Source organism: Ptychodera flava, chromosome 11, assembly GCF_041260155.1.
Source record: "Ptychodera flava strain L36383 chromosome 11, AS_Pfla_20210202, whole genome shotgun sequence".
NCBI lineage: Eukaryota > Metazoa > Hemichordata > Enteropneusta > Ptychoderidae > Ptychodera > Ptychodera flava.
Genome location: NC_091938.1, coordinates 21007929 through 21035540, shown reverse-complemented (window position 1 = coordinate 21035540; position 27612 = coordinate 21007929). Strand labels below are relative to the sequence as shown.

Sequence of the window (27612 nt, the reverse complement as noted above, 5' to 3'; positions counted from 1 at the left end):
ATGCACCGCGGCAACCTATTTGCTCGCCTGTGTTTGCAACCTGTGCCGTCGGCGAGCGCTTTCTTTCATCAGACCAATTGAAGTTTCCGGAGAAATGACGTGCATGGTGCCTCTTTTTTTGCTCATCAACTTCTGGTACTCAACGTTTCTGTGACTGATTGCGTCCTCGGTTTTTTTTTCAGTGCCGTTGGAAAGGAGAGGTAGCCTGTCTAATTACTGGGATTAGGGAGGCAAAATGATGTTACTTTGAGAGTGTCTTTACAATATCGTAGTCAAAAGCTGCATCTATGTATCAACGTAAACTCTCTGGATCGCTTTGTTACGACGTTCCCCGGACACTGAATGCAGTGTTTCAGCGTTTGCCGCTTTCACACTTTTGAGCGAGCTCAACCTCGTCGGGGATGTACAACGCTGTGGACGTAAATCAAACGCTGACATAGGTAAGACTGTGTTTCATCGTAGAGCCGAAGGCAACATACGTGGGGCTCTTAGAACGCTCATTGCAGAAAGTGGTGTCATTTGATGCAGAAATAGAAGCGCCGTATACGTGAGACAGGTGAGAGTAACCTTGTTTGGTATTGAAGTTCTCATCAACCAGCTCAAAACACCATAAAAGGACCAATCAGGGTTGTGGCAAAGTGCAGCCAGTTAAATCTGCCTCGCATTTTAAATGTGAAACGATGAAACGATGCACCGTGCTTAAAAGTGGCTCTTTTGTTGTCTAAATATTTTATGCTTAAACACCCCCTGTCGCGACAAATCGAATAGTTCGATTCTAATTGCAACTTCACGGCACCGGCCGTGCGTTATCTTTTGTTCCCGTCATGTCTCACTCGGCTCTGCTTAAATAAGGCTTTACCACGATCCTGATGATATACTAATTATCTAATTATCATTCCCACGTAGTGTATATTTCACATCATGAAAGCTAGATTTAACCGCTTTTTGAGAACTGTGTAATGGCTGCATATTATATTTACGTCACTGTGATGCGAATTTATCAACTGTGAAGATCCAAAGTGTTATGTATATGCACTGGCGTTTCATTTCAACTTCAACTTTTGCAGCCATGGATGACAGCCGTGACTTTGTATAAAGATCTTGTCTTAATGGACTTGGCTGACACGTTTCAAATCCTGTCTTTTGAGAATCTCAAAATAGACATGGCAAAGGCATCGCCAATGATGCCGTCTGTTTCGGGAGCTCATAAGATGCGAGTCTTGTAGAGCATCTTTGTGGCGGTATTTCTGATGGAGGACTTATCTTCGTTGGCCTCGAACAGGGGACGACGCCTCGGGTGAACTCTTGATACATGGTCGTTGTCAAGGGAACCAGTCGCGTCGCTTCGTATAGACAGCAATCATTAGGAGTTTCTGGAACGTGTACATGTATTAAACCTCCTAATATGCTAATATACTTCATAAACGAGGACGTACGTTGGCGTTGTGCATTTTCGTAATCATTTACAGGTCCACTCTACCTGTGGGCGTACAATCTTTCTACAACATTAAGTTCGAAGCGAAACACGTTTTCTTTCAAAGATCCTGCTTCGGCGATCTTATCGCTGTCTTTAACTGCCACCGTTTACAAAGCAATTATATCACTAGATACGCAGACGGTGGGCCGCTGCCTTTTATATTGCTGTAATCGCATTTGCCACGTCTGTAGTTCTAAAGTATCCTTTACGGTGGTACAGTAATCCCCCGCCGCAAAATGCATCTGATTGATTTTTTCACGAGCATTCAAACGCTTGAAATAGACATTTACAAAACTTACATAACCGAGCGCCATTTGCTCTCCAAAGACACTCCGTATAGCAGTTCGTGATAGACTTGGGGAGGTTCGTTTCTGAGTCATCAGCCGTTTCGCGAAAGGAGAAGAAAGCAGTGAAATGTAGATCTAAATCTGCCAAATACGATTCATGAAATTGCAATTCTCTCGTACGAGATCCTTTGAAATACATTAACTTTATCAAAAAACGCGAACTCTTATATAAACTCTGATATATAAAGAAACTGAAATTTAATTCATTAGCGCGTCACATGACCTAAACACACTTCAGAGGTTGGTGGATTTAAGTCCAAAGTGAGATCCGTGTTGAGATACCGTGATTGCTTCCCCGTCGTGCGGCGTAATCATCGAGTTTGATTCACGAATTCTGTGCATATAAATGTCGGTGTGCTCACGGAACGCAGTCTGGTTATTAAACCTGGCACAGTGATTGTGTGATAAACTGAGCGGATCTTTTGCGTTTTGAGTTGGGGAGATTGTCTGACCGATGACGTAAAGCCAGCTAATACGACTCTTACTATGCTGTGATCCGCATCCCTACGGCAAAAAGGATGAGGATTTTTTTTCTACCGATTCGGAATCTGATTGCGCTGTGCTCTTCACAGTCCGCAGGATTATGTTGCAAAGGATTATGCAACACAAATTTATATTGTCTCTGTGAACTTGACGAGCCAAAAACGTGTTAAGTTTTGCTCTCCAAACAACACTTACGAAGCATTCCTTTGAAATCATTAGACTCATGATTCTAACAATGCATAGTTTCGTCAGTTGGGTATAAGCTTTTTACATGCAGCCAGGAAAATCTTCCCTACCCAAGAAACGGTTACAGTCAACTCGCATAAGGTATATAAAATGTGCCTCAACGACAGATATAGTGATTTTCAAACTTTTGCAATACTGTTTTAATTTAACACTTGTGAGGGGTGGGGCTCATTTTGAAGCTCATAAAGTAGAAAAAGTAAAAAATCTTATTTTTGTAAAAATTTGAAAAGAACATTTTCCCATACTATTGACAGGGGCATAGCGACTATTTTGAATTTCAAGTGTCAGTAAATATTGAGCAATTTGTTTCTCTTGTACCAAATTTTTCCCCTGTGACGCTAGATTTTTATTCTTGATTTCTTAAAGGGAATATGTTGAAGTATCCTTACCTAAAGTTTTGGGCGAAATTTTAAGTATTCCAATTTCGACAGGTACTAACCTATAAATGGAAACGACTATAACTTATATGATCTATTAGCGAGCATTAATATAAAAGGCTTAAAGTTCCATATTCAGTTGTAACTTTTATGTATTTCCGATATTTTCCTGATATTTGTTAGACGGAAAGTGATCACAAAATTCGATTTTTCGTGCTAGGTAGAGCAAGATCAAAACAGGCGTCGTTCCCTAAACTCAGTTATTTCATCCAAACAGAGAAAATTGACGATTTTCTCATTTTCGTGTTAGCATCGTATTGTGTTGGTAGGGGAACTCTGCGGGTATGCTTGTCATAGACTGTCCAATTTCAACTGCAGTTATCGCGTAGAGAAAATCGCAGGAACGCAGAAAGTGATCTGGCTTGATGTAGCCATACAGACTGTCTCAGAACAAGTGAGGATATACCTCGATAACAGTGTTGTTCTAATGTGTTCGAAGCAAAGTTACACTGTGGTGCTTCTGACGTGTGTGTGTGTGATGTGGTTCTGGACTCCCCCCCCCCCCCCCCGGTTTACCAAAGCACGCCTCGCAATGATTTTGCAACGAATTAAAGGCCACAGTTTTCAGATATCTGTCACCATCTCGATGCTGACTCGCATGGAAATCTTACAAATGTACAGCGTACAGTCCCGCTTAGAGCCTACATGTGCGTTGATACAGTACCATAAATTTTGCGCGCAGTGCAAACATTTCTGTCTTATCTGCGGAGGAAATACAGAACACGTCACTCCGTTAAAAGTCGGCCGTAAATCACGGCCTATTAGCCCGGATGAATTATGATTTTAATCGGGTGAGTCATGATATTATCTTCCCTCTTGTAAGAAGGATACGGTACGACTCATCCGTCTGGCTTGTAAGCGACACCGAGGCTTTTGTCATAATATTCGATTGGAATAGCCTTATCGCGTATTTGCAAAGTGACAAACCTACCCTGATTTTCGGATGATTTTTTTATAAAGAAATATCCACTTTGCGCTGTGTAGGAATTCTCGCGAGAGGGCTAGTGATTGAACGAGACCTTCATAATAACGCAGAGTGGTATGTTTCTGGTAATTTTGTGCACAGTGTCAGGGTGTGTTGTACCTTTTACAACTCCCACTCAATAATCAATAATGCTGCATTAATACTTTTGTGTAATGGATATCATTAACATCATTAAATGAAGTAGATGGACAGTAACTGCAACTTTTGACAATATTGACATTATTTTTGTTCAACAAACCAGTTATGTTTTTTTATTCTTCTCCTTATACAAAGTATTACCATCGATGTACCAATGCATAATGTACATTACTGTATATCATACCTGCATATTGATGGCGCAAATACTGCGATCTGATTGGTCGAGACGGTAAAATAACCGTGCTATATTCGCACTATAGCACGGTTGGAGCAGGCACAAACTCCCTGCTGGAGAAAAATTCCCTTCTTGACGTTTCAGGTCAGAGTTTTGCTTAAATATGCATGTGCAACATTATTATAGATATATGAATTCTACTCAGGAATAAAATTCAGTTCTCAACAATAGCGCTGCATTATGAACATTGAAAACTGACCTGCTGACTTTCAAATTGGTATAACATATATATAACACAAACATACAGGTTGTGTCGGCAAGTTGTACACAGGTACTCGAAATTTTGAAATGGATTTAGAACAAGAACAAGCAACCATACTCCAAGGTCGCATGCGCCTTGAAAGTGAATTATGCAAACTTTTATTCAAATTTTCCACACAAGAATTTTCAACAGTTGTCTTTCAGAACCAAGTCTGGGGGTCGCCACTCAAATTTTGGAATCAAAGGAACAAAGTACCTGAAATGTACCAATATTTTGAAATTTTAAAATGGCGGCTATTCCCTCGTTAATTCCATGGTAAAAATATAATTTTCGATTTTCATAAAACTGGGACAGTGAAAATTATATTTACCCCATGAGCTTCAAAATAAACTCACACAAGTGATAGATCTGAAACGTATAGTGTAAAGTGTGAGTGTCCGTAGCCCGGTCGGATAGCTGTCCTTGAGGCTCATGCTAACTTAAGGTAGTTCGCGCCTCGAAAGTGAAAGACTTAAAATTTTGTTCAAACTTTCCTCAATGAAACTTTCAGCCATTCTCTTACCAAATCAACAATAAATATCGGGGGTCTCCATGCAAAGTTTGGAACTACAGGAACAAATTACCCAACATTTTGCGATATTTGAAATTCAAAATGGCCGCTATCCCTTAGTTAACTCTATGGGGAAAAATTAAATTTTGGATTTTCGAAAAACTAAGCCAGTGAATTTTTTTTTTAAACCAATAGCTTTAAAATGAACCCCCACAAGTGGTATATCAGAAAAGAATTGCAAAGTTTGAGAGTCCGAATTTGTGTCCCCGGGGCGCATTCTACCTTAAGGGAGCACCGAAAATAATGCCTCATTAGTTTCGCTAGTCGTCCTTCAAGTCAATGATATCTGGTGAGAACGCACACCCGTTGGATCCATGCCCTCGTAGCCCGCTTTTCCACTGGAAACGAACAGTTCACGATTACATTATCATTATTTACAGCACAGAACACTTGAACACAGCAGATCTTCCGCACCATTGACGAAAACGGCAACATAACAACAAGGATGTGCATCTCGGTCGTCAACAATACTGGCCATGTATGCATGCATAACCCCACACAAAACATTGATACCTTTATGTTACACGCCATGGGTCCCCGGCTACCAACGCCGATCGATGGCGTTTTTGTTGGAACGGATTAGCGACGGGTCGATAGCGGCTTCTCAGTGTAGACGGTGTTCCGAATACCGGCGACATATGCGGCTTATTACATAATAATACATCCAATCGATGAATGCTTTTTAGGCAATTTTGTGTACGTTTTATTGTTCTCAGGGAAAAAATTATCTTTTTTGGTTAAAAGGTTGGTTCAGAAAGTATAATAGATAAAGAAAGTATACTCGTGGCAAATGTGCATTTAATATAACATTCACTTGAGGATCGGTGTCACTTGTCAGTCTGTCTCTGTCTGTCTGTCTGTCTGTCTGTCTGTCTATCTATCTGTCTGTCTGTGTCTGTCGGTCTGTCTGTCTATCTATCGTACCTATGATAACCAGGACTTATGTAACCCATCCCCCGACGGTGATTAACGAAGCATAAGCTCGAGGCGACGGGCCACCCTCTGACGCGCAATAACGCGTAAGAGAGAAAAAACATGTTGTATGTCTTGATGCGGTGTTATAATGGTTAATTCTTCATCGAGTATAATGGCCCTGTGATAGCTCTTGGAAGGATCTTTATAGCACTAACGACAGGAAACAGGTGGTCGGGCACGCACTGTCAACAAGCTTCTCATCTCGTTTTTGGTTGTTTCATACTCCATCCGGGTGGTTTTATCATATAAGACAACAGATGCGCAATTACACACAGAACGTCTCGCTTTTGATCCAAACCTTGTCCTCGTTATATGAGGTATCAGCAACCTGAATATTTTGAGGCTGGGGACAATTTGTATGTTGCCACAGATTTTGGCTAGTTTTTAAAAAGAGGTGACACATTTTGTTTCCACTTACGAGTATCACAGTTTCTTGCGAAAGAGAGAAAAACTGTGATTATAAGATGCGAAGGCTCACATCAAGATTCTATAATAGCATGTTTTCAAGGAGACTTGTTAAAATATAGATTATCGAGAAAATATAGATTCTCGATGGTCTGTTGTTATAACAAGGTCTGTATAATCTCAAAGATACCATATAAATTTGTCGTTGATGATGAGAAAATTGTGTCAACATTTCTTTCGATTGAGTGTGTGAAGTAGTTTTCATTACTATCGATTTTGCAGTTGAGTTCTTTGCATTTAGTTGGTCATATTTATTTGGCACGTTTACCGAAAAGGAAAGAATAATAGAAAGTACTAAGCTGACTTTACGATTTCACCAGCTGCGAATAATTTTTGTTAAGGTAGAACGCGTAGTGGAGACTGATCTTCAGCTTCGGGACGCGTACCACCGAAACGAGGTCAGTTTGCTCGTTAGATGCACACCGTCTGTACGGCGGATGGCAATAGATCCAAGCATGTAAAGTTCAGGTTACAACCCTAACCCCCAATTCGACCCCCTTGTTTCTGTAGGCAGAGCAATATATAAAATACATTTCAGTTAATATTTGTAATGATACATCGGGTGAGCGGTTGGTGCGGGGTAAGCCGTCGATGTTCATTGCTCATTATGAAATTGATTCGTTTATATCATAGCTTCCTAAATTTTACATTAAGGTGGCGGTAAAGGCTAGAGCGTCAGTTATAAACTTCAATAAAACTATTAAAATATAAAAGTAGTCAACATTCTCTGTGGAATAAAAAAACTAGACATTTGGGGTCAAAGGCATTGCAGAGTTATAGACTGTTGAAACTTCTGAAAAAGTGACCAAATAAGAGGAAGTTGGCAGTCCTTAGTGTTCTAACTATAGTAGAGGTCCCCTAGCTTTTAAAAATGTTTGAAAAGGGAAAGTCATTTTTGCTGTTTTTCAGGAAAGTTTGACAAGGCAGTGCTTGCATTCAGAATGCGTGACTGCTATTGTAAATGCATTTTTAGATTCTTTGAGTGTCAAAGAGGTGTCAAAAGTGAGATTAACCAAAAAGACTGCATATATGGCTTGTTTTCAACATTTTTGACAGAATAACAGTTTTCCTACATAATTTTATGCCAATTTAATCCAACCTTTGAAATGAGATATGGACATGGAATTTTTACAGCCTATTAACAAGGTTACAGACAAGATTACTATGGCATAATTTTCCTGTATTTGAAGAACTTTTTGAAAAATCACATTTTGAAATTTGAAAGAATTTTTTAATAATTTTTTGATATGTAGACCCATGTACAATCATAAAAACACACTCTATTTAACAAATCCTGCCGTACAAATCTTACAATTAATAGTGTCAACATATTTATAACTAATTTGGTAGTATTAAGTACTATCTAATTATTATTAAATTCAAATATGTAAAACAATGTGAAAAAATAAATTTTAATATTTACTGGTGTCATATTTCAAAACCATGGCTGCAAATGTACAATTTTTATATTCTTTGGAGAAAGTGTTAAGTAAGGGAGTCATCCTGAAAATTTGAACTAAATATCTTGATTCTAACACTTGAAACTTGACATTAACTCTGAGAAAAGAATTCGTGTAAAATAGCCTTTACCTTTACCTTAAAACAATGAAAGACATAGTTTGTCTGTATATTTTTAGTGTTGTTTCCGGAAGCATAATCTTGTTTAAAGTTATGCTTACACATGTATTGCCCTGAAATATCCTGATACATCAGGAGATCTGGATAACCATTAATCATACTATTAACCATCGATTCAACGAATAAAGAATTCATTTCCCCATTACGTAAATGGAAATGGAAGCGGGATGATTGTTCCGTCGATAGCGTTAAAATGCGCGGGCTGAAATTCAGTCTAGCCAGTTTGACCACTGAGGAATTGGCTCTAAATTGAATGGTAAAAGAAGAACAGTAATGTTGTGATAATTGAATCGATATCTTTAAACCTTATAGGCACAACTGATCTGGTGATTTGACTGACTTTAAAAAGGAGGGGACAGTAGTCATAATTTTTGAAAACATTTTTTATTTGTATACTATAATATACTTCATTATTTTCCTCTCGAATGTAATGTTACATTACAACAAACAAAATTATCGCTCTACTGAAACTAAAATCAGTAAGTTTCCTAACACACTAGGTTATGTACAACATGAGTTTACATTGTTGACGAAATGGATTGAAGTCCGGACTAGAAATTCAGTTGTCAACAATAATACCATACGTTACTGTGGTACAGGTAATATAGACAGTTAGAACACTAGAATGAGAAATGTATGTAACAAACAGGACAAAAATACTGGCAAAATAATCCGACGTTACAGAAAATAGAACTTTGGATTTGTTTGCAAGTATGAGAAAAGTACAAATGGAATACATTGAAGTATAAATATCAGCTAAAATGCTTTAAAACCAAGGAAATGGGCATTCAAAATTGTCATTTATGCAGGCAAATTTCATGTTCAATTAAGGCTACTTAGGAGTCGCTAAAAAGTCAAGCTTTCCTCGCGATGAAAATTATCTCATTTAATTTGTTTTTTCATACAGATGCCTTCCTTCTCGTTCAACTTCTCGTGGGTTAATTAGTTGATCAGTGAGTGCACGTGTTCCGGCTTGACCGGTGCATCTTGCCATTAATCAACTCAAAATTCTTCTTTCTGATCCCTAACGTTATACAATAAGTTGGAGAGCAGCGTCACATCGTTAGCGGATGTCGAGACGCTGCTCACAGCAAATCGACCGTGTGCAAGCGGAATGCACGCACGCACACACTGAGATTGGAAAGATAATTGATACATTTTGAAAGATTTTGGACAAATATATCATCTAGGAACAGATCGGTAAACACGAGTGTTGTGACATTACAAAGCACAAAATATCGACCACTGTACGAAGATGATAAATTCCAATCGATTAAAATACAAAGTGCATACACATAAATCTAGGCCATTCAATTTTCTGGCGTGTGTTCAGATGTCACTGATCACAGAAACTAAAATTCTGCACCTGCTGCAAGTCTAATATCTTTGTGTTGGGGAAATATCAACGTTTTATTTAGCCTCGTTGAAGATATTGTTGAAAATTAATTTCCTTGCTATTTTTTCAGGTTATGTCTAGACGGTATAAGGACAAGGACAGAATGGCTTTCCATGTGCTGGTGCTAGTTCTACTCTATCTCCAAAGTAAGTGATCGTGCATGCAGTCTCTTAACTCTTTGAGAGGTGTAATTTTCCCACCTAAATTTTAGTGCAACATTTTCCAAATTTGCATGAACTTTTTTTTTATTTTTTATTTTTTTGTAATTTTGAACCAAAGGACATAAATTTTCATTGACTACATTTTTTATCAAAATTTTTGGAAAAATCTGAAAAGAAATTGTCTTGATCTGAAAAAAAAATTGTCTGCACTATATTTTATGAAGGCAACAAAAGTTGACTTTGGCGCTCAAATGGTTAAAACGATCCATCTAATTCAAGATTGGAGGTGGGAAGTTGTATGCAAATGAGAACAAGCGTGGCGAAGTGCAGCGAAGCTCAATTAACGCTACAATTCAAACCTAAACTCGCTACAGTTCGATACGTAAGGAGAAAGGAGTATAAAAAGTAAAAAGTTCTCACCTCGGTTATTGCAGTATATAAAACTATCGTTCTCCGTCCCTTTTTCCCTCCTTCACTCCCTTTCTTCCCCCCATATATATATATATATATATATATATATATATATATATATATATATATATTATATATATATATATATATATATATATATATATATATTTCATATATTATAACACAAATTACTTCAAGTGCAAAGTATTTATATCTGATAATATATATATATATATATATATATATATATATATATATATATATACCTGTGTGTGTGTGTATGTGTGTTTTGTGTCTGTGTGTGTCTGTGTGTGTCTATGTATGTGTGTCTGTGTGTCTGAGTCTGTGTTCAAAGTAATTATATCTGGTACTTAAGTTTTATGCATCTATAGCAGGATGCATGAAACTTAAGTACAGATATAAGTAACAGATATATCATTACTTTGTATATATATATATATATATATATATATATATATATATATATATATATATATATATATATATATATATATATATATATATATAATTAATTTTTCACTTGAAGTAATTTGTGTAATGAATAACAACGCTCTACTTTTAGCATCCAGCACTCTAATTTCTGACACAAAGCGACTGGTGTTCTTTTTCCCAAAACAATAATTTTGTTTTTTATGACTGCGTTCAAAGTATTGATATCAGTAAGTTTATACAAGTTGAAGTTACCGCTACCTCTTGGCTGACATGAACCAATGTATGTCTCTCAGCACCATACCTACGCTTGAGTAAATCAGCATTATCAAAGTCAATAGCACTGGATACCTGCGTAATAAATTTCATCGATCTACATGACATTGTCCATTCCACGTTTGTACAACAAATGAGAGATAACAAGCCCCTGGACGCATATCGTCGGACGAGTGGAGGGAATTGGCAGTTCAAGTCTCTCCGGCTTTGCGAACAACATTCGCAGCGCATCATGTTTAGCATGTAGCTAGCATTTCAAGTATCTAAAAGTATGGATTGGTCATCGATTTTTTTAAAGAAAAAGTAAACGAATGGGAAAATGCGTGGAGAAGAGGATTTCTTATTTCCATTGATGGCACTTTCACAAAAGCACTCTTAAAATGACCCCCAAATGAATTGAAAAATCGATTTCACGCTTATTGCATGACAGAATCGGTTTTCCATTCCAACGGAAATCTCGAGAAAGATATCATCAACTTTAAGCTTCTGTCGACATTTTTTAAAAACCATCAAAATGTCCCTCTTTTGTCAAAAATTTACGGTATCCGTAGATTTCGCATTCAGAGAATCACGTATGACGAGGGTATTTTATTTGAAGCTTGCACTGATCACCATGTAAATTATTTGTTTAAAAATATGCACACATATCTTATTGATTGCAATAAAGAAAAAGCTCTCAGTCAAAAACAGGATTTTTTTTCATGATACCCTTACATTTTTCTTGCTTATAACTACATTAAGAAAAAATTGAAAACAACTTTGTAAAAGTTTTTAAGCTTACGATACTTCATTGTAATTGATTTTAACAAATCTGAGAATCAATAATGTTGCTTCAAGTTGAAATATTCCTTCGCAGAGACTTGAAAACTAAATCTCTCAACATTATCACCCCCATGATATAGCACTGCGCAGATGCACCATACCGTTACGACATCCGTATTTCTAAATGTTTAAGGCGCATGTATTACACATATATACACACAGACTTCCCCTGGTTTTCTGAGAATATTCATAAAAAATATCATATCTCCCACATCACAGTCAATAATACTGTAGCTTTTACAGGATTCCGATAGGCCATATATAACAATTGAGAGACTAAGCGCGTTATTTATTGAAATATTGAGCCCTTCTTAGTTTTATAAGCCTGATAGAAAAACTTTACATGTACTTGTTCAATTGAAAAGTGTGAAAATATGATATTCATTACGGTATTTTCTGTACTTTCGTGTCGATGTGGAAGAGAGCAAGCTACTGCTTCTGTGGCAAATTAAAGGGACTAACAGGTTATGATGACGTGTCGTTTAAAAATAAAGCATTTTAAGCTCACGAGCTACGCCCAGGCGACTACAGGTAGTCGTCTTGGGTTTCGTATTACTTCTAGTCGTGAGGTGGGTGGACCAATTAACGCATCATTACTGTCATGCGTAACGAGATAAGTAGTTGAATTTCTCACGGCTATGGTTTTTTTTCGATTCTAAAGATGGCAGTTTTGCGGACTGTGACGAAAGCAGACTGCAGTTGGACCTGTTTCAAAACTACGAGAAAGCCATACGCCCTGTGTCGTCACCCGAGCAAACACTAGAGATGCAGTTTGGCTTGTCAATCACACAACTATTGAACGTGGTGAGTAATTTGCAAATGACAGTCGAAATTTTATCTCGAAAAAGTATTTTTGTCATCTTGTGTAACATGTACACACCTGCATCGTAACGCAAAAGTGTGTCAATATTGTCTTCTAAAGAAACCATTATTTGCAATTATTTACTGTGTTACCATTTGTAATAATTTAACTTGAAAATGGATGAACACTTTGTCCTTCAGATTAATATATTGATACACCTGTTGAAGAGGTTTTGTTCACATTTTTCCTCCAAATAATGTTGATGTTTCTTCCTGTATCATTGGTTTCATTGATTTCTCTAAATTTTGCATGAAGGCAACCACACAGGGAGTTATTGTAGTCTGACATACCGCTCATCGATTCAAAATTGACGGAATCAAAATGCGATAGAATACCCACGGCGGGTTATACTCGTAGACAAACCATTTTAAATAAAAATTTTATCGGCATTAAATTTTTAATTAATGGACCCAGACCCAGCATAGCGTAGGCAATCCAATTAGAGGTCGAAACAGATAAAAAGGTACCTTTCAGTTGAGACGCGAGCCTTTAAGCGTTTACGGTGTATCGATCCTGCCCACATCCAGTTGGTGCTGGCGGTAACACTAGTTAGTCTAAGAGCATCACGGTTAATTTCGGTAAACCAGTCATACCAATGTAGCCAGATACAATATCCAACCACTGTCGTTTTCCAAAGGAACTGTATGTCAGAGGGGATCACTTATCATTTTGATCAAGTGTTCACAGTAACAAAGCTGGTTTCCCTAAGAGTCTAAGTCGTTTTAAGCACGGGAAAGTACAAGTATTTATTTCTGTACCTAACGCTGCCGGGTTATTTTCATCCGCTTCTTGTCGTCCTTTACTTGCAATCATCATATACACTTACCCAGTTTCCGCTTTAAACTACCGAACCCCCCCCCCCCCCCACAGGATCTCAATCATTTTAATTCTCCCATATCAGGCAACCTCAAATTTACAAGATATATATTTTGTGATGTTACCCAATTATGACACTACATGGAACTTTGCTGGCTGTCTAACGAGTTTAATAGACAACATCAATAAGAAAAATTCGACAAATAAATAAAACACCTTCGGCGACAAAGTAGACATGAGCTAATTGGTGTCGTTTTTATCCCCCCCCCCAGTTCATCTGTCACCGCAATTTGCGGACTTCTACCACGGCAAATAGATGGCGAGGAGCGTTACTGATCTCTGGAATTTTTTACGGGTACCTCTTCCCTTTTTCATGATAAGCTCGAAACACCAAGGATGAAAACAAAATGATAAAACATGTATAGATGTATTTCCATAATGATCATGGTTTCCAAGACAATTTACAGCCGTTGAAATCACGCCTCATCTTCCATCACGCCCCCAACTAACACATGGTGTGCTAAAAGAAGTCACACAAAATAACGCACAGGCATGTATGCCTTGGTGGACATTATAACGGTTCATTTGTTAGTCTGCCTTCGTCGTTTCGTACGTTCCACATTAAAAAATAATCAGCACAATATTCGATATTTATGGTCTTGAACTTGCCAGAAACCAGTAACATCTTTCGATATAATGTCATAGTTTTGTATTCGGCATGCATCGAGTTCTGTAATGTACAGTCTGCTTTCGTGACTATGTTTAAATACTCAGTATTTGGTTCGTGAACACAGCTCATCCACCATTAGAGTTATCAATCACATTTTGGACCCGTAAACTTGTGTCCTTATGGAAATCTAAAAATCAGTAATATCTAATCCATATCATATAAAACGTAATCAAACGTTTGTCAGAATTTATGAGTAAAGTGAGCCCCCTTCCAAATGTTTTACTTGGGAAGATGAGGTTTTTTTTATTCCGACTATGCTATGGCATTGGGGCTACTCTCCGCTCTCGGCGTCATCTTTACTGAAATGCATCATTAAACTCCAAGTCATTCACTATTTTGTCTTCAAATGAAGAAACCCGCGTGAGTGAAATAGCGCAGATTAATCTCAGCACGGAATACGGGTATCACATGATTCATACTCAAGAAGAGAAGGGCATAATTTGGGAATAACAGCGTGATATCAGTCTTGTGACATTTTTGTGTCAGATATTACATGCATCACACTAGTAACGGCTTGCGTCAGCAATTATTCGTCATATGATGTTTGACTAAGCCCTGTTCATTTAATGAGAACTGTGGGCAAAGAATTGCCATGAAACTATAAAAAACATCTATTTTGACTAAACCTTGTTCGTTTATGACAACCATGGGCAAAGCATTACCATGAAACTATTAGAGCATCTATAAATTACCTTTTATTTCATCCGACAATGGAAAGCCTGGAGTGTATGTTAACGTTCCATTTGCTATAAATTTTGATGTTACTTCCAGTTTTATTCGCAATATGCAATTTCTTGTTATCTTTCCAAATCATCGAAATGCGTAATGGTACATTTCTCAATGCGACCTCTGTGTGGTTAATGCCAAATGCTATTGTTGACAACTGGAGTTTTGTCTGGACTAAGAACACGTTTGTCAATAATTGCATACAAATTGCACATGCCGCATCGGGTTGGCAAGACATATTTTTTGCACTTAATCACACTTGTGGGAGTAGACTAAGAAAATGCATTTTATGGAACACAAATAAAAATATTGGGAAAAGGTCATCTCTCAGATAAAATTCACCATATAACCCTGTAAAGAAACTGTTAATATCCTATATCTGTCATGTCATCACAGACATGTATAAAGGTTGGCAATCATTACCTCTTCATGACGTCATTATAACAGCGTCATTCTGAAAGATGGCTGTAGGTGTATCTTCAAGTTCTAAGTACTCCTTACCTCATAGACATGCAGACTTCGCAATACTCGGCCTGCTTATCGGTTGATACAGTCAATTGTTGGCAGCTCAGACTTAATGTATTGATCGCTGTAGGCCATAACCAGGTACGACGTGAGGTAATTCACCCTGATGTTCAAGTTATTCGCCGGTTTTTTCCCTCGGCTGCGTGCGTACAATATGTGGGAGAGCAACGGAGAGTGTTTTGCAACTTCATTACAGGATCAGTAGAAATCGTCACCTTTTGACAATTTCAAGTCAAGTCATTTACAATTTCATTTAGAATTGCATGTCATTCTGTTTATCAACTACAGTTTCATAGCCTCCACTCCCTGCAGCTTCTCGAAACGGCTTGTAATGAAATGACGTGTATGCATGTCATGAATTTCGAACACACAAATGCGAATACCATGATTAAAACTCCGTGTGTAGATCGACAAGGCGAATACTGGATATTTCACCATATTTCATGGAAACTAGACAATAAGGTGTAGCTGTAACATGAAACCATGATTCTGCAAAGTATCAAATCTTGTAGAAACATTTACTATGTCTTCAAGATTTTGAAATTAGAAACCTATAACAATTAAAAACAATACATTATTAAAATATTTACCCGTATCATTAAATATCAAATGACGTAATTCATACACTTAAAGGGTTTTCAGTAAGTCCCGTGCTGTAAAAAAACATTCATCGTACAATGCGTTCATAAACATTGAATGTTGTAATTTAATTCCTGAGTGTAATTAAGATAGACTTTCTCGGGTTTAGCTCACGTCAATCAAAAATTAAGGTGTTTGAGTAACTTATTAAAATATGTTCTACTTCGAAGCCACTCATTCATATTAAAAGATCCTATTGGGTGCAGGTGAGAAGGGTCGACCATTCCAAAACGAGATAATATTTTACTGTTTCATAAGAAAAACCCCACAATAATTACTGTGTAATACACACGGCAACATCAGGTCTCTCCTAAGAGCATAATTCTCAGTGCCTTAAATACGATTTTGCTACCTATATGAGTCAAAAAAAATCTCAAGCAGTCGACCATATTTTCGATATGTAGTATTTTTTACAGGTAAGATACATTAAATTACATAAGCTAAAGTAAAGTTTTAGGTCCTGCAGGAATTTTATACAAGAAATGCCTGAAAAGGTTGCAAGATGCACGAGTTAAGCTTGTTTCACGGACAAACAGAACTTTATGCCATGAGACCGATTACATTTGCATGAAACACACTTATTAGATCAAAATCTCAACCTCTTGCTGTGGTGAGAATTCGACGTCTTAGTTTTGGTTTAGTTGCGCATTTCCGATGATTTTGCTGATGCATGCAGAATTCATGTAATGTTTAAGAAAAACTAATTTCTTTACGTGACGACTATTCTTATACCTCGTTCTACCCTCGAATTAAAACGGCCAATTTTCTTTGATACAGTTATTTATGGGGTTTAAGAAATCCTTGCGGAGGTGTCAGATAAAAAGTGGAATGAGACTTCTACATTTCGTTCATGGCGCGAAATCATAGCAAGTATACCTTTTACTGGTGCAAACTTTATGAAATATTCTGATATTAATCTTTTGCTAAAGCTTTCCTCAACGAAACGTTCAACCATTCTCTTGTAAAATCAAGAGTAAACATTTGGGGTCACCGTGCAAAGTTTGTTACGAGAGAAACAAATTACCTATAACATTTACTGGTATTTGACTTGCAACATTTCGTTTAACAAAGTTGATGTTAGATGTTATGTGTGACGAAGTGGTTTTAGCTGACGTTCGCGGTGCAAATGATTTATTTCATAGTATGATCTGGCCTGCTACTTCTGATATATTCTGATATCAAAGATGTTTGTTAATTAACGATGAGACTTTACGAGGTTGCGCGTCTAAATTCACGGAAAACATCAAACAAATCTAAAAATACTACTTGTAATTATGACAAAAAGTGTCGTCTGCCGTTCCGAACGTCTGTGCGTGCTACACGTACGCGACGTCTTGTTATCAAAGACGCTACGAGTACTGATGGAAGTTTCAACGTAATTACGTGTAACTGAACCTAAAACTAAAATGTCTAAAGCCTTTCTCTTTCGAGGCGCATACTGCCTTAATGTGGTTTAAATAAACCGTCTCAATAAATGTTTACGAGTTCAAGACGATGTGCGGGTGTTGGAGTATGTCTAGGTCAAACCCGTGCATGAAATATGCGTCTAGGTCATAACCCAAACTTAACAGTCAGAATCGGAAAATTTAATGCGAACCAAAGCCGATGTTGCTAAGTTACGTGACTCTCGATAATGTCAAAGTTTGCTTTGAAACATAAACATGAATATAAGCACTGATCAGATTAATTTTTATGGTAACCTCGGACCGTCTTTCGTTTGGACTGAACCACACACAAACATGCAATCTTTTTCTTCTTTCGTTTTAGGATGAAAAGAACCAAATTATTCAAATCAGTGTCTGGATGAAACAGGTGAGCCGTGATAGTCACGTGACTTTGTCCATATGCAGCCAGTGTATAAAAGCTAATATGCCTTTCCCAATAGAGAAGAGGCGTTATTTATTTTCCAATGTACGAAGATCATGACTTGAAAGATAAAAGCATTTCCTACCTGCCTTTTACACGGTCATCGTCAGCAACGAGCAATTATTGTCCCTCTTGTTTTTCTCAACTGTGTCGAGATTAGTAGCGCCCATGAAAAGTGTAGCTTTACCCACATGAATATCGTTCCACTGTATTTTATAATTACGTGCTCTATTGTAGTCCAATGTGTATTACAATATAACGGCTATGATCTACGAAGTGCTGACATAAAATAAATGGCCTGCTAGAAGTCATATACAGTCACCTTTGCACTGTGTTTCGCAGTAATAACCCAGGAAATGGATATTTGGAGTCATGTTTAGAACATCTGTCTCACTGGCGGGCACATCTTATCAACCGGAACGTGTGTGTGTACAAATGCATATCCGCCCTTGCTATTCTTGCACGAATCGAAAGATTTCTCCTCCTCAACTTCGAGTACTGAATGTCTTATGATTGTGAATAATTTGTTACAGCAATGGGCTGACTACAGATTGATATGGGACCCTGACAATTACACAGGTATTACGTCAGTCGTACTGAATTTTGAACGCCTCTGGTATCCAGATATGGCACTTTATAATAGGTAAGATCACTTCACGTATTAAGGTAGTATGCACCTTGAAAGTGAAAGACTAAAACTTTTTCTTAAACTTTCCTTGAAAGGAATCTTTCAACCATTCTCTTTCAAAATCAACAATAAAAATCGGGGATCACCGTGGAAATTTTGGCACTAGAGAAACAAATAAGCTAAGATTTACCGATATTTAGAATTCAAAATGGCCGCCATCCCTGTGTTAACTGTATGGAGAAAAATACAATTTTCGAATTTCGAAAAACTAAGCCGCTTAAAAGTTTTCTTACACTAAGAGCTCTAAAATGAACCCCAACAAGTGGTAGATCAGAAAAGAATTGTAAAGTTTGAGAGTCCGAATATCTGTCCCCGAGGCGCGTTCTACTTTAAAGTGAAGTGTGTGAGAACACAGGGACAGACGCTGTTGCTAACTTGATGACTAAACTATGCGCCTCGATAGTGAAAGAATAATCTTTTGCTCAGGCTTTCCTCAATGAAACTTTCAACCATTCTCTTTCCAAATAAAGAATAAAAATCAGGGGTCAACGCGCAATTTTTTTTACGAGAGAAACAGATTACCTAACATTTACTGGTATTGACTTTCAAAATGGCCGCTTTCACTGTGTTAACTCATCGGGGAATAATAACGTTATCGATTTTCACAAAACTTAGCCTCGAAAATTTCATTTATTCCGTAAGCTTCAAAATGAACTCCACAAGTGGTAGATCAGAAAAGATTGTCAAAACTTGATGCCTGAATTTCTGTTCCCGAGGTGCTCTACCTTAAAGAGATTTTAGCCATCAAGGGAGCGTGCGCGAGACTTGAGTCCCACGCACTCGTTTTGCTTTCAACATTTCGTTTAACAAAAGTTGATATTAGATGTTATATCTGAAAAGGTGGTTCCTCGCCGACGTTCGCAGTGCAAATGATTTATATACATCCACTAACACTAAACAGGGTACCTTAGATGTAGCTTGGATCAAAACGACGCAAGCCTGCTTCTGAATATATGTGAAACCACTGCTGGGGAGATAATAAAATATTTTTGTTAACAAAACAACTGGGACCTATATGTGCAACTGACGACCCACGCCCTTTAACCCCTTCACCAACGTGGCTTGGCCCAACCCTTTTGTTGTCAATAATGATTGAGGACCTGTTTACTGGGAATTGGGGTGAACAGGTTATGGAACAGCCAACCATTCCTTGCTGCAAAGATACGCGCTTTTGAAGTATACTTATGCAATGCACACACCTGTAAAAATAGCGGACGCTAGACGCGTCTTTACGCGTTCAAAATGTACATGTCGGTGTTCAAATTTGAACGGCCAGTGTTCACATTGTTAACACTAGTGTTCATATTATTAACAATGATGTTCTAAGCCTGAACACGATGTGTTAACAACCATCTCCTTCAAGTGTTCAAAAACTCAGCATCACAGAAATTTTACAATACTCTGAAACAGTTAACAATCTTTTGTGTTTTTTACTTTACAATGGCTATATTAACTTTACTACTGCCTCGCTGTCCGGCATACGTACACGGATTTTGGTATGACAAATTTCACACTAAGTGAAAAATATTTCCGGTCTACAATTGCTGAAAGCATGTTTTTTCTAAAAAAGGAGTATAAAAAATAATTTTACACATTTATTTCGGGTTGAAATTTTGAAAATTTGAAAAGACAATCAGAAAACCACCATGAACGTTTAAATTTTAACATTGGCATGCAAGAGGCGTTCTACTTCTAAACACTTGGTGTTCAAGTTTGGTGCCTTTTCTTATCCCATGATGCATCAAAACGGAAGTTGCGACATTTTTCTTGTAAGCGCATGCTGAAGTCGTGATCGTGCGGAACAAGACCAGAAAGGGTAAGTTTCTCTCCAAAATAGTAAAAGGTTTTAGATTTTGAAACATTTGTATTATTATCCTTTGAAATTAATTGTATTGTGCTTTGAAATAGCTTAACTACGTGAAGAAACCTTTTTTCTTTCAGTGGCTGGTATACCAACAACTAGCTGTGAATACGCAGTGGTACTTTTGGCCATGGCCTATCGATCGATCTCTCTCGGGTCAAGGGTCATCGAACACACTGTAGCGATAACCCTTGACCTGAGCGCGATCGATACGCCTTGCATAGTACCGCTGCGTAATCACAGCTAACACATGTCTTTTAGTAGAGACAATCGCATGGAAAACATCAACTAACATCGTAGATTATACAATGTATTGTTTCAGCATATGAGAGTTTGGCTTTTTTATTTAATCAGTTGATGACAAGAATAAGCAAATATTTGTAACAGTATTGAAAAGAGGCTCCCCTTTTCCTAAACCTAATCAGCCCATTGTCTTTTAAAGAAAGTCTCATCTCGCCATAATACCTATTGTTGCATTATTTTCAGGATGTAAAATAATGGACTTAACTGAAAATCGAAGAGTTGTTACAGAAGAGGTAGCTGTCTGGAACCAAGCTTGAGAACCCCAATTCATCTCTAATGTCGATTTAAACTTTCAAGGGTCAGTAACTGAATTTTGATAAGTTTCTGTATTTGTGTAATTAATTAATCTAAGCTTTAGTAGCATGCTACGATCAACTATATGTTGCCGGAGAATAAGCTTTCACAGACATGTAGTCTCCCTCATCAGATGCAAGAGTGGAATGGTTAAAGCTGAAAGGGACAGAAAATTCAGAGTAAAAATGTCCACTCTGAATTACTGAATTTTCTTAAATTTCACTCTGCATTTTCTGTCACTTTATGCCTCAATTTTTCATTCCCCTTGCATCTGATGAAGGAGACTTCACGTTTTTGAAAGCTTATGCCCCTGTAACATTTAGTTGATCGTAGCCTGCTATCGAACCTAAGATTGTTTTGTATTGTAGCTCAACGCGTTTCTTGTTCTTAGCAACTGGTTTTTAGCTTTGCTGTCAGCTAAATAAGTGGATGTGTAGCATTGTACTCAAATTTGTACATAACAAGGTTTTTCTTCAAAACAGCCTGTACGAATCCTTTAATCTTTGGATTACAGGTTCCCAGGGATTACCCTAATCAGATATGTTTAAATTATGATGAAATATGCAAATTTATGTTTTTGAGGCTGATTTTGCTATTTTTTTGGTAAAAATCTTCTCTTTTACTGACGTCTTCAATATTTGGTAAACATGTCCCTAATAATGACCTTAGTCAAATTTGTGCTAATTGTGATGAAATATTCAAATTTTTATATTTCATATTTCATGGCAATCTTTGTCATTTTTGGTCAAAAAATCTTTCAAAAATCTTCTTCAAACTGCCAATTTAACAGCTTTGATATTTAGGACATAGATCTCTACTGATAGCCTTTTTCAGATTGTTCAAATTATGGAGAAATTTGCAACTTTGTATTTTTAAGACATTAAAGACATTTCAGATATTTTTAAGATATTAGGGATTACCAGAATGTGATATATTCAAGTTATGATGAATCTACGTTTTCTTTTATTTTAAGGGCGATTTTTACCATTTTTGGTAAAAAATATTGTATAAAAATTAATAGCAGGGTACACCAGAATTTGAAAGGTCTTTACGAATATGTTTTTAATTTCTGAAAAGTAGATTTTGAAATGTCACCGATTTATTTCAGGGTTTATTTAAAGATATTACAAACAAACAAACCTTTTTGTTTATGAAGGACTTCGTTGGACAAGGAAATAGGTTTTATTCTGCCAAGGACCCACTTTCCCCACTTTCTGCATGTTGTGCCTTACTGTGACAATTTGACAACTTGACATGTTGTGTTTACTTAAATATGGACAACTATATACCATGTGCACTAGAAGCCTTGACTAACTGTTTTTCTTCAAAATTTACAATTGTCTACACAAGAGGAAATGTCTTTAAGAAGCCATCTCACAAAAAATGGAGTATGCATTTCATACATATACGTGTTTTCAACACAATAAGTAAGCCAAATTGTGAGCTTTTTCAGATGAGTTTTGTACGTTTTAAACAAGTATGAACATAAAACGTAATCCACAATATTTAAGTAAAACCAGTTTTGTTATTACTTTGTTCATATTTTTAAAAACGATCTACAGTGTTTATGGGGATTTTTTATTGCTTATGTTTTTGATAGGGTGTTTACACCGTTGGTAGTTTCCTCTGACAAACTTTACATACAAAGTAGCAATGTTTATTTGCCCATTTTACAGTAAATTATTGTATTTTACCATGTAAATGTTTTGTGCATTTTTAGAATAAAATAATTTCACTGAATATCAGTGGTCTGTAATGTTATTTCAAGGCTTGAACACCCCCTGAACGCCCAAAATTAAAGGTGTTCAACAAGCGCGCATCATGTGTTCTAGCCTTTAACACACTTATCGTTGAACGGCGTCCATGCGTTCAAAAAGTGTTACAGCCCTTTGAACGCGTAAATGCGTTCAATTTTTTGAACACATTTCATGTGCAACGAGTGTTCTGATATGGAACACCATGGTGTTCAATATAATGTCTGATGAACACGTAGCGTTCAAAATCTGCACACGTGTGTTAAAAAATTGAACGTTGGTTGAACACGTAGTGTTAAATTTCTGAACGTCTAGACGCGTTCAAAAAGTGTTACAAAAAGGCGTTTAATTGGTGTTCTATCCTTTAACACTTAACTTTACAGTGCACTCTTATCAACGTGCTCGGAATTCTCTCGTAGGAGAGAGGTCCTAATTCCAAAACGTCTCAGTCAGGAATTTTATTGTACTTTCCACGGTTTTAAAAAGACATAGCATTCCCGGATGTTGAAGGAAACTAGGGAGGCAGTTATCAGGCAGAGGGCACACACGAAGGATCTTGATGTCTGACAGCAGAAGGATGAGTGTGAAACGTGACATACTGACAATGTGTATGATACTGTCATCGATAAACCCTCTAATCAGTGTGTAACATGTGAGATGGGTTTGATTTATTTCCAGTAGTGGGCACATTCCATGTTTGAAAATGAGATGAGATTCCTTCACTATGTTTGCGTTCAGATGAAAGGAATATATATTACTTGTGTCGAACGTGTTGGAAATTCTTTCGCTGGGTAGCTTGTGTAGATAGTAAAGTTTACCGAGCGAGTACTGCCACGAGGGAAAGGGCGGTGTGGAATACGTATTTCGTTTTGACTCACGAAGAGCGAATAATACGCTCGCTCTGTCTGGCATGGTAAATTACCGTCGGCGAAAGGTAACTTCTGATTGTTTCGGATCACAGTTCAGTTAGAGTATCGAGTTAGTATCCAGTACAATTGTATTCTTGTAATCGACGGTCTTGTGCGAACAGTAAATTGGAGGGGTGTTGAAACCACAACTGCAACATGAAACTACCCTGTCCATCTTCTAAACGTCCTGGCTTGTTGTCTCGACATAGTCTGTCTTTGATCCAATAAAACTTGATTTGGCATGAAAACCTGCTCCTTATATTCAGATTGCAATTAACTGATCTAAGGGAATGAAAACATGGGAGAATCACTTTATTCCCCGAATTTTTTAAACACTGTACCTGCTTTTCGACAAGATGGATACTTATGAAAAGTCAGCTGATTCGTCTCCGTCCCTCTGTGCTGGGACTTGAAAAAAGAATGATCCCCTTTGCGATATCCAAAGTTAGAATGACCCTCTGGATTTCAGGCCCACCCTAGCCATGAACGCTGCCTAAAGTAAATTGATAAACATGATATTTAACCAGAGTTCGGAAGGGTTTGGCATCGTATTGAACCATATTCATTCACCGTAACTTGTTCAATGTACAACTTGTTATTTCAATTCTTTTTCAGCGCTGACGGCAACTATGATTTACAGACTTCGAAGAACGCACGAGTATCGTCCAACGGGACGGTGAAGATTGCACCGCCGGCAATCCTGACCAGTCCCTGCGTGATCCACATCGAGTACTTCCCGTTCGACGTGCAGCAGTGCTCGCTCAAGTTCGGGACGTGGGAATACAACGGCAACGAGACGATTCTGCAGCCGATGCACGAACACATCGTCAAGGAGGATTTCCTGGAGAACGTGGAGTGGGAGATTAAGAGTTCGACTGTTGAAAATTTGCTGATTAAGTACCCATGTTGCCCGTATGTGTACAGCAATCTTGTGTATACACTAGTCATACGACGACGCCCTCTATATTACATCGTAAATATGGTTATACCGTGCCTCTTCATGTCATTCATCACGCTGTTCGTGTTCTATCTACCGCCCGACTCTGGTGAGAAAATCACTTTAAGTATATCCATACTTTTGGCGCTCTCTGTGTTGAATTTGATAATTGCTGAGATTATGCCTCCGACGTCAGAAACTACACCGTTGATTGTCAAGTATATTCTCTTTTGCATGTTTATCGTGATGGCGTCCATCATATCGACAATAGTTGTGCTGAATTTTCACTACCGTAGTAAGAACTCGCACACAATGCCAGTCTTTGTCAGGAAGCTGTTTTTAGAAGTCCTTCCCAGGTTTCTGTGTATGAAGGGATCTCGAAGCCGGCGTAATAAAAACAAGCAGGCGCTGTACAAGGAATTGCACGAACTCGTCGTTTTTGAGAAATCTGCGGCGGGCGATTGTCACATTGGAGACTACAAGATGTCAGATTCTCAACAGTTTAGCAGCAATAAAAGAAAACCCGCAATGAACGGTGGTTACAGGTTCCGCAGGAAAAGCTCATCGCCTCGCAAGGACCCGATGACCCCTGCACATACGTGTCCGAGGCATTTCAATTTGGGTAACTTGGAGTCCTGCTCTGAGCCTACCGGTGACTTGAACAGGAAGGGAAAACATTTACCGATATCGCCCAAGGACTCGCCCCTTGAGCAGTCGGATTACGCGGAAACTGAGGCGTTGATCCTGCGAAAGGACTCTGCGTACCAAACTGTGCAACCACTTTCGCCGCCGCCGCCTCCATCACAACCACCACCGATGGAAGCCACGCCATTCCAGCCGTCATCGCCCCCGCCGTCCCAACCACCGCCACCGCCACCTCCACCTGCAGAGGAATGCGGTGACGCAACAGGTCTTGAACACGGCGAGTACGAGCTGTCAACTTTAGGCCTGGACGGGGACGGTGTCACAGACTTTCAGAGGAAAATATTGGCAAACCTTGACGTAATTAGTGATTTCATAAAGCGAGAAGAGGAAGAATACGAGGTGAGTGACTCAATCGATAGTGCACGCGTTAGCGAGTGGCAGTCCGGTCAATGAACTTTCTATTCACCGGGGGTTGGGGGTGAGGTGGGGTGGGGGTTGGAGAGAGAATGAACTATCTATTCACGGGGCTGAGTAAATATTCAAAGCAAAACCTAACTAATGAATACAAACTGAATGAAGTTTAAGTTCATAGGAATTAGCAAATTTGTAGTAAAAATACTCAAATTATGATTATGGAAAATGTAATTTCAAAACAAATTGACAATTTATGGAATAAGTGCTAGTTATTGGAAACGCATGGATAAGCATATTATATTGTAACAAACAATTGAATGCTAGCGACTAACGAGATACATCACCCGCAGTTAGTCTGAGAACCGATTTGCTATTTTCTTTCAAGGTTCGTGAAGATTGGAAGTATGTTGCCATGGTGGTGGACAGGATTTTGTTGGTGCTCTTTGCCGCTGGGTTCATAATAGGAAACTGTATCGTGCTGCTATTGGTCAGTGGAGTGTGCTAGATCCAGAAACTCCATCCCTCCTCTCGAAACGACCACTAGGGGGCGAAGTCCTCTGTGAGAAATGCGGCAATTTGGCCATGATAACCTCGGATTTACGATTTCCAGATATCTTTATTGTCCTCTTCATAATGTTGAAGATATCTTATCATACAGCATTTTGTGTTTAATTCATTATGGTGTAAACTGACGGTGAAATTGCCACTTAGAATGTTGTGTTGTCTTGGTGGCATAACCGTGACCACTTTCCTCTAACGAAGGGATTTCGTCCCTGATGAAATCTTGTGACATGTTGTCTTTGTTGCTGTGTACGTGCCTGCCCTCTGAATGTGGAGATAGTTGAATACTGTATTGACACATGTAAAGTGTCATATTCATTGGCACCGTGCTTCATATGAATTCATAAAGAATACCCGAGAATTGATATTCATGGATTCGCCTTTAGCGAAATAGTCACGTGACTTGTGCGAGGACCTACATGTATCATTTTAAGTCTGCGCGGTTGTTCCCACCTGCATTATTCATGCGTCCTGCTGGTATCCATAGAGAGCTGAGAATAATGAATGTGTCTGTGAAGTCCTCGAGATTTAAGATGGTAGGCCTAACCGCCTGCAGTGTGAATCAACACATCCAGCGTTCAATCGATGCTGTACTTATTTCCGCGGTCAAAGTTCATCCCCTGTATGATGTATTTAATCGCCTCTGAGCCATATCAGCCAGAAAAGGCGCCACTCATTAAATAAATCGATATGTACGAACAAAGTCCTGGGCCATTCTAACTCCAAAATGATTTGCTTCCCGGGAAAACACGTTTGTTGAAAGGTGACGATAATTTGGAAGCACGCTATTATTATCATTGTTGCAGTTGTTGCTGTTGTTGTTGTTGTTGATAATGATGATTTGCTGCTACTATTGATATTTTTTATATTGTAACTCTTCGACAGACACCAAACAAATGATGAGAACAATTAACGAAGCAGCATTTTTCGCCTAATAGCTCAGTCCTGTTTTCGATAAACTCTTACTCTATCTAATCGGTTGCTTCGCCTTTTGTGCTCAAGTCGTGGTGTAACTAATGAATGTATATAAACTTTCTAATTTGAAAATCAAAATTTTCCAAAGATCATTAATTGATCACGATCAGGAAGGAGTGTACAAATAAAATATCCTTTTATTTTAGGTCTTTTTTATTTTTGTATTATTGGTTGGTTTGTTCTACTGTAATAACGTAATCTGTACCATTTAAACACAGCGTCTCAGTAATCGATAATTGAGACTGCCGCTGCTTTTGATGCGTGTACCTAGGCCATTGTTACTGTGAACTGTACCTAGAATCGTCCAATAATTACATTGTGGTATGTTTAAAAGCCAAATGCACCAGTCGTAAT

General features: G+C 38.1%; 2 protein-coding genes across 2 annotated transcripts in view; one reads left to right on the top strand and one right to left on the bottom strand.

Moving 5' to 3' along the window:
• On the top strand, positions 1-27510 carry LOC139143792 (acetylcholine receptor subunit alpha-like). The gene is made up of 7 exons (XM_070714346.1): positions 1-440; positions 9705-9780; positions 12416-12558; positions 17820-17864; positions 18452-18561; positions 24342-25707; positions 26108-27510. The coding sequence occupies exons 2-7, from the start codon at positions 9708-9710 to the stop codon at positions 26225-26227; spliced, it is 1857 nt and encodes a 618-aa protein (XP_070570447.1). The 5' UTR covers positions 1-440; positions 9705-9707; the 3' UTR covers positions 26228-27510.
• The window catches only part of LOC139143798 (multiple epidermal growth factor-like domains protein 6), a 435859-nt gene that overhangs the window by 90665 nt on the left and 317582 nt on the right, over positions 1-27612 (bottom strand). The gene's annotated exons all lie outside the window — the stretch shown is intronic.